Source organism: Lepidochelys kempii, chromosome 9 (assembly GCF_965140265.1).
Source record: "Lepidochelys kempii isolate rLepKem1 chromosome 9, rLepKem1.hap2, whole genome shotgun sequence".
In the NCBI taxonomy this organism is placed as follows: domain Eukaryota; kingdom Metazoa; phylum Chordata; order Testudines; family Cheloniidae; genus Lepidochelys; species Lepidochelys kempii.
In genome coordinates, this window is record NC_133264.1 from 5,386,198 (window position 1) to 5,394,266 (window position 8,069).

Consider the following 8,069-nt stretch of genomic DNA (forward strand, 5'->3'; position numbering starts at 1 on the left):
AAGCTTATGCCCAAATAAATGTATTCGTCTCTAAGGTGCCACAAGGACTCCTCGTTTTTTTTTTACTTTGCTTGATGCCTCTCTCCTCTGGGTTCAGGACAGAGATTACCTTTCAGACCCAGCCTAACAGGGGGGGTGGGAGGGTGGGAATGGGGGCCTGCCAGGGGGAGGGCAGGAAACTCACCAGAAGAGCGCGTTGTGGGAGCGCCGCACAGTTGCACTAAGCAAGGCCATGCAGCAGCATCTCTGATTGCCTGTAGCAGGGAACGGTTACAAGCGAGGATTATCTATGCCCACCTCCTTGAGCCGAGTCAGCGCTGCACTTGGGATACAAGAGAGATGGCCAGAGCGGGAGCTTCAAAACATTGATTGCAACATCCTGAACTCCGGAAATGCCAGCGCTAAGGTCGCCTGTGCAGCTTTAATTCAGCTCCCTTGTGCCTATGAATTATGATAATGTAATTTACATGATCGGGCACTATATTTTCCCCAGGACCTCTGCTTCTTTCAGTGCACAAGACAGGTGGTTCTTGGAGAACGAAGCAGGCCTGAGAAGCGAATGAGGCTAGATAGCCCCTGCCTCATTTGGTAAAGAAGTTGGTGACGGGTGCGCCAATGCCCACCCCCCTCAGCCAAGAGAGTGGAACCACTGAACCCAGGCCACAAAAGAAGCCTTAGAACTGTGGGTAAATTGTCTAGTCAGTCGCTTCACCACCCTTTGGTTCATTATGAAATCTACTCAAGAGACTAAACCATCAATGTCACTCAGGTTTATTAAGATGGTCTAGAGAAAGGTTCTATATGATGCCAGTCTCCGCAGAGCAGCCCCGTGCCATGTGTGCGCCCCAAAGTGACATCCCTAAAGCCATCTTTTTATACCCTACTTATTTACCAGTGAAAGCTAGTATGTACATCACCTGAAACTGGATATCACTAATCAGCTTTTCACCTTGTTTGTTCCTGGTACCATAGTGTATCTTTTGTTCTTCTGACCACATGCATTCCAGGTATTAAGGGGCATGAGGACACCCTTTAGGCCTGTACCAGGATAAACAGGCTTGTCAGGGTAACTCCCTCTCGTTAGCTATGAGGCAATGCTCACATGTCCTGATCCCGACAGTTTGCACATCTACTTAAGCCAGGGTTAATTTCAGCTAATGAGAGGTGTTATGGGACACTTAGCATAAGTGAACAGGATCATAGTAAAGTTACAGGCCAATCTGGGCTATATAACTGCTGTATTAATGCTTAATAATATATAGAAGCTTAAAGGCTTGGAACATGTATTGCGGGTGGTATTACCAGCATCTAATGTAAGTATGCTAGTCAGCATATATTAGTCAACAGGAACAACCTGTCTCAAGGGCAAACCGAAGAGTTGCTTCACTGTTAACCACAACATTACACATGTGGCTTTGTGACTACCCAACCTGCATTATGGCGTTTAAAGACACAGCAACGGAGCTTCCCATCACTTTGGCTTTTTCAGTTACTCACTTTTTTTGAAAGAGACACAAAATTATTGATGGAACAATTCATTTCCTGCACAAGAGGAAAGAAGGGTGAGCAACACAGAAGGTAATTGACTGCATCGCAGCGAAGCCGTCGGTGTTATGAGTTGCACTGGGGGTCCGTATCATCTTTGTAAAAGTTGCATCCACAATTTTGGGCATGTTTAGTCTAGAGAAGAGGAGGCTGAGGGCGGATGTGATAACTCTCTTTAACTATGTCAAAGGCAAGGGGACGGTGATCAGTTGTTCTCCATGTTCACCGAGGGTAGGACAACAAGTAATGGGTTTTGTTGGCAGCAATGGTGATTTAGGTTGGATATCAGGAAAAACTTTAGGGACAGCTGGGCACTGGAACAGGTTACCAAGTGAGGCTGTGGAATCTCCATCACTGAAGGGTTTTAAAAGTAGGGTAGACAAACATCTATCCAAGATGGTCTAGGTTTACTTTATCCTGCCTTAGCATGGAGGGGGTGGGGGTAGACTAGATGACCTCTTGACTTCCCCTCCAGCATGACATTGCTATGATTCTCTTTTGAATTAGCTCATCTCCTTTGGCCCATCTTTCCTCAAATAGTTCAGTTGCTAAATCCAGTCTCTCTCCTGTTGTTCAATTTTCAACGTCAAATGCCTTAAAAAGCGGGAAGGTAACAGATAGAGCCAGCTGAACCAGTCGTCAAAAATCATGTTCATTATTAAAGTAGCTCCTTTCTGGGTTCATGGATCCAACGTGTTGGTTATTTGGATTTGCCAAAGAGTCCAGACAAATAATTTCAGTCTCTGGGGCTATTCACAAACTTCGTTTTAGCCATTTGTTACTCCTGGTGTGTGGTTGGTCACCTGAGTCAGGTGGTAGTGTTTCTGCTCCTTGATTAGCCAACTGGAAGTTTTCAAACCGGAGAACAATAACGAGAGGAAAGAGAGGGATGAATGATGTAGTTCTGGTTGGAATTTTCAGATGCAGAATCACTCCCACCAGAATTCATGAAGTTTTTGGGGACTTTCAAAAATGTTCTTGAATACCCAGCAATTATTTACACACTCAGGTAAAATAAGTAATACAAATGCACCAATCAGAGCAAACCAAACTAGCTGACTATATTTGCAATTATTCATGAATCGGGGGGGGGTTACCCCCACTATTTGACTAGCTGTGGTATCCAACTGCTCATATAAATAAAAATCAAAATGCAAATAGTACAGAAAACGCAGCAAATCGTGTCTTGGGGTAAATTGTGTGATGGGAGCTGAACTGGTGGCATTGTGTCTTTGGATGTCCCATGGTACACTGTGTCTTTGGGTCTTCCATAATACATTGAGCGTTTGGGCCTCTGATGTATTCCCAACCGACAAGCCTCACAATGGTCACTCTGATGTGGTCCATAGTGCTGTCCTATCACTGTAACCTCAGATAACTGGGTGTGGTCCACGTACTCTCCATAGCATTTCTCCCTAATGCTGATGACCAAGTTCTCCAAGACCCTCTGGACGCTTTCCTCCTTGAAATCTGGCTCTTCTAACTTACCCTTGGAGCACTCATAACATTCTTGTCTGAAGACTCTCATCTTCACGCAACCTTTTCTCCTTGCAGGTCCCGGTACATGTGGAACAGAATAACCACTTGAACTGATGCCCAGAAATGCTGGCACCATGAGCACTGGAAGCTAAAAAGAGGAAAGAGATATATCATGCATAGCGTGACCAGATGTCCCACTATTATCGGGACCATCCTGATATTAGAGGGTTTGTCTTATATAGGCAACTATTACCTCCCCCACGCCCCAAAAAAGTGTCTCCATGATTGGCAGCTCCAGCAGCTGCCTGTAGGTGTGGTCGAGCTGCTTGCCTGCAGACAGGAGGGGGTCCACTCCCCACCCTGCCTAAGCTCAGTATGGGGTTTGTAGATCCCATTACAGCAACCAACCAGCAGTGCCTGCTGCCAAACTCAAGGCTAATCAAAGCCATGGGGCCAACCTCGGATCTGGTATAAGCAGGTGTAATGCTCACCGGCTGTGTCCGCCACTGCTTTGCCTTATTTTTAACGCATTTCAGTGTAATTACAGATTCATAGATTCTCAGGCCAAAAGGGACCATTGTGATCATCTCGTCTGGCCTCCTGGGTAACTCAGGCCAGAGAACTGCCCTAAAATAATTCCTAGAGCAGAGCTTTTAGAAAAACATCCTGTCCTGATTTTAAAATGGCCACTGAGGAAGAATCCACCACGACCCTTGGTAAATTGTTCCAATGGTTAATTACTCCCAGTGTTAAAATTTTACACCTTATTTCTAGTCTGAATTTCTCTAGCTTCAACTTCTAGCCATTGAGTCCTCTTAGACCTTTCTCTTCTAGATTGAAAGCCCATTATTAAATATTTGTTCCCCATGTAGATAGTTATAGACTGTAATCAAGTCACCTCTTAGCCTTCTCTCTGTTAAGCTAAATAGATTCATAGATACTAAGGTCAGAAGGGACCATTATGATCATCTAGTCTGACCTCCTGCACAACGCAGGCCACAGAATTTCACCCACCCACTCCTGCGAAAAACCTCTCACCTATGTCTGAGCTACTGAAGTCCTCAAATCGTGGTTTAAAGACTTCAATGAGCAGAGAATCCTCCAGCAAGTGACCCGTGCCCCATGCTACAGAGGAAGGCGAAAAACCTCCAGGGCCTCTTCCAATCTGCCCTGGAGGAAAATTCCTTCCTGACCCCAAATATGGGGATCAGCTAAACCCTGAGCATATGGGCAAGATTCACCAGCCAGATACTACAGAAAATTCTTTCCTGGGTAATTCAGATCCCACCCCATCTAACATCACATCCCAGGCCATTAGGCATATTTACCATGAAGATTTAATTACCAAAACCATGTTATCCCATCATACCATCTCCTCCATAAACTTATCAAGTTTAATCTTAAAGCCAGATAGATCTTTTGCCCCCACTGCTTCCCTTGGAAGGCTATTCCAAAACTTCACTCCTCTGATGGTTAGAAACCTTCGTCTAATTTCAAGTCTAAACTTCCTGGTGGCCAGTTTATATCCATTTGTTCTTGTGTCCACATTGGTACTGAGCTTAAATAATTCCTCTCCCTCTCTGGTATTTATCCCTCTGATATATTTATAGAGAGCAATCATATCTCCCCTCAACCTTCTTTTAGTTAGGCTAAACAAGCCAAGCTCCTTGAGTCTCCTTTCATAAGACAAGTTTTCCATTCCTCGGATCATCCTAGTAGCACTTCTCTGTACCTGTTCCAGTTTGAATTCATCCTTCTTAAACATGGGAGACCAGAACTGCACACAGTATTCCAGGTGAGGTCTCACCAGTGCCTTGTATAACGGTACTAAAACCTCCTTATCTCTACTGGAAATACCTCGCCTGATGCATCCCAAGACCACATTGCTCCCAAATCTTTCTACAATGAGGTAAAACCGAAGAAGCGCCTTGTATCAGGCACCATCGATGTCAGTCCAGCACCTTCCACCAGCACTAAGTGTACCAGAGGCTTTCACAACAATACATACCCTTGGGGCGGTACTGACCTGACTGCCAGCCAACTGGATATACAGTTATCCATATTCATACCATATCTACTTGATCAGCGAATCCTCAGCTGGTGGAAATTGACCTAGCTCCAGGACACCCAAAGGAGCCGAGGATCTGGTGGTCTTTGTTTCACTATATATGACGAGAGAATTGCCCCCGGGTTCTATGAAATGTATTTGTCTTGGAGGCGTTTAAGCCATAACTTCAACATTGCACCAAGGGTTTGACAGTCAGTCAGTGCTGCCCATGGTGTCTAGCAGCGCTAAATGCTGCATAGGCAGGAATCAGACCTGACTGTGTTTGGAATTATTGATTTCTGTCTAAGGCAATGGTTTTCAAACCGCAGTGCCAGGACAGGCAAGAAGCCTGCCTTAGGCTGCTGCCCTGCTGACCAGGAGCCGCCCGAAGTAAGTCCGTGCCCCATCCTGTGCCCCAATCCCCTGCCCTAGCCCTGAGCCCCCCCCAACCAGTAGCCCCTTCCTGCACCCCAAACCCGTCATCCCCGACCCCAGCCTGAAGCCTGCACCCCCATCCCAGAGCCCTGACCCCCTCCCACACCCCAACCCTCTGCCCCAGCCCTGAGCCCCCCAAACCCAGAGCCCCCTCCTGCACCCCAAACCCCTCATCCCCGGCCCCAGCCTGAAGCCTGCACCCCCAGCCCAGAGCCCTGACCCCCTCCCGCAGCCCTGCCCCAGTCCTGAGCCCTCCCCAAACCCAGAGTCCCCTCCTGCACCCCAAACCCCTCATCCCCAGACCCATCCCGCAGCCCTCACCGCTGCATTCCAACCCTTTGCCCCAGCCCTGAGCCCTTCCACACCCCAAACCCCTCATCCCCAGCTCCGCTGGATCACAGGCATCAACAATTTTCTTCAACTGGGTAGCCAGAAAAAAAGTTTGAAAACCACTGGCCTAAGGTACTTATCTGGCTCTCGTCACCATAGTAACTGGGCACCTCACAAGCTTTAAAGCATTTACACTCACAAGACCCCCGTGAGGCAGGGCAATGCTCTCACCCCCATTTTACAGATGGGAAACTGAGGCACAGAGTGACTAAGGCCCAGATCCTCAGACCTATTTAGCCAGGCAGGGGCTTGAACCCGGGTCCCCCAAACCTTTTGATAGTGCCATAACTACTGGAGCATTAGAAGGAGCGCCTCATCACTAGGCCCTGGGGACAGTCCTTAATTTGTGCCGGGCCCTGCTGCGGTTGAGCCCCAGCGCTTCTAGGCTCGGCAATCCATAGCCCCTGCGCCGCGGGGCTCCCGGCCACACGCTCCAGCCACCCAGCTCCGAAGGCAGCCCCGTCGCCCGCAGCAGCACAGAAGTCTGGGTGGCAATACACCGTGCCAGGCCATCCTTGTTCTGCACTGCTGCTGGCGACACCGCTGCCTTCAGAGCTGGGGGACTGGCCGGCAGCCTCCGCTCTCCAACCGCCCAGCCAGTGCTTAACCTGCGCTGCGGCTTGCCGAGGCCGGGCCCCAGTGCCTCTTTCATTGCAAATTAAGCCCTGCCGTGGGTTGCTGTCCTGGTGCTCTCTCTGTGTCCAGCAACTTTCAAGTAGCGTCAGAGAGAGAGACTGTAAAACCCAAACGAAAAACTACACGTCTAAAACAGGAGGAGTAGCAGCAGCTTTTGCAGAAACCGGGGGCGGGGGGAGGCAGGGGCGTGTGGTGGCTGAAACGGCAAACGCCTCTAAAAAAAGGAAACATTTTTGAAAGCGGGGGATGCATTTAAAGGCATAGTTCATTCCAAGGCATAAGTAAAGCCATTACACGGATGCTACTATGCCCCCATACACACACTGCATCCCTCACAAAAAATAGATCATTTGTCAATGACTAAGGAGGCAGTTGTATCAGCTGCTGTATCGGCCCCTATCAGCTGCTGCTCCTCACCTGGCAAATGCACGTTCTTGCAGTGATTTTTTCCAGCCAGGTCCCAAGTCATTGTAATCAAGGTTCTGTTGCATCTTTAAGTCCCAGTTGTCTTGTGGCTTCACCTCCTCTATCTTCTCATAAAACATTTCTCTCCAGGAATCTATGTTCAGCTTCTTCATCTCTCCTGATGTTCGTGTGGGGACTGCGCTGAGTTACAAACGGAGTTGCAATGGTTTACTTCCCACTTCTATCTCATCACCTGCTGAGCGGCAGGGTGGGGATTTGAGTTCCTTCCCTGCTAGAGATACCGGATAACTTCTCTATGTGTGAGAAATGAAACTGAAAGGAGTTTTGTTTCCAAAGCCAATCTGGTTCTCCAGTTTCTGCCTGGGGTATACGATAAGGACTGTATTTCCGAGATGGGTGAATGCCTCCAAACGATGTGTGTGAATAGTCACACAACAATGCAACCGATGAAGTGAGCTGTAGCTCACGAAAGCTTATGCTCAAATAAATTGGTTAGTCTCTAAGGTGCCACAAGTACTCCTTTTCTTTTTGCGAATACAGACTAACACGGCTGCTACTCTGAAACCTGTCAAATAAAAAGCTGGATTGGCTTTGTTTTCCACATTGGCATTCAGATTCAGCTGAGCTGCGGCCATGTGAATACTGAGACAGACAGAAATGAAAACGGGACACAGACGTCAACCCAGGGCCTAGGTTTTTCCCATGTCATTGTGTCAGCATGCAAATGTCATGACATCTGGATTAAAGGTGGGCTCCTTCACTGCCCATGGCTGCTGACATGGGACAGACATGGGACAAACCCATGGAAGCAGGACCAGTCAGCCAGTCCCTGGTCAAGAACTCCTCCCGGGAAGTCTTTCTCCAGCACTCAGCCCTGCAGGACTGGGCCATTCTGTCACTTAGTCCTCCGGTTCTGAGCTGCTGCTACTAACTTTGTTCCGTGGTTGTTCCTCAGCATCTCCTCTGGCGGTTCCAACTCCCTCAACTCAATAAGTTGCCTCCACTTACATCAGCTCTGCATCTGAATGCCCACGTGTTGTATCGAGCCCAGAGCACTATCTGGGCTGATGTCTCTTACTCCATCAAACCAAGACACTCCTAGCTAACCTTG

General features: G+C 48.2%; 1 protein-coding gene across 1 annotated transcript; it reads right to left on the minus strand.

Annotated features, from left to right (window-relative positions):
* Nucleotides 1–1,512: 1,512 nt before the first annotated feature.
* On the minus strand, nucleotides 1,513–7,249 carry LOC140917057 (receptor-transporting protein 1-like). The gene is given in 3 exon segments (XM_073359068.1): nucleotides 1,513–3,096; nucleotides 3,099–3,172; nucleotides 6,950–7,249. Coding segments are annotated over 3 exon segments (684 nt in total). The 5' UTR covers nucleotides 7,111–7,249; the 3' UTR covers nucleotides 1,513–2,647.
* Between the last annotated feature and the right edge of the window lie 820 nt (nucleotides 7,250–8,069).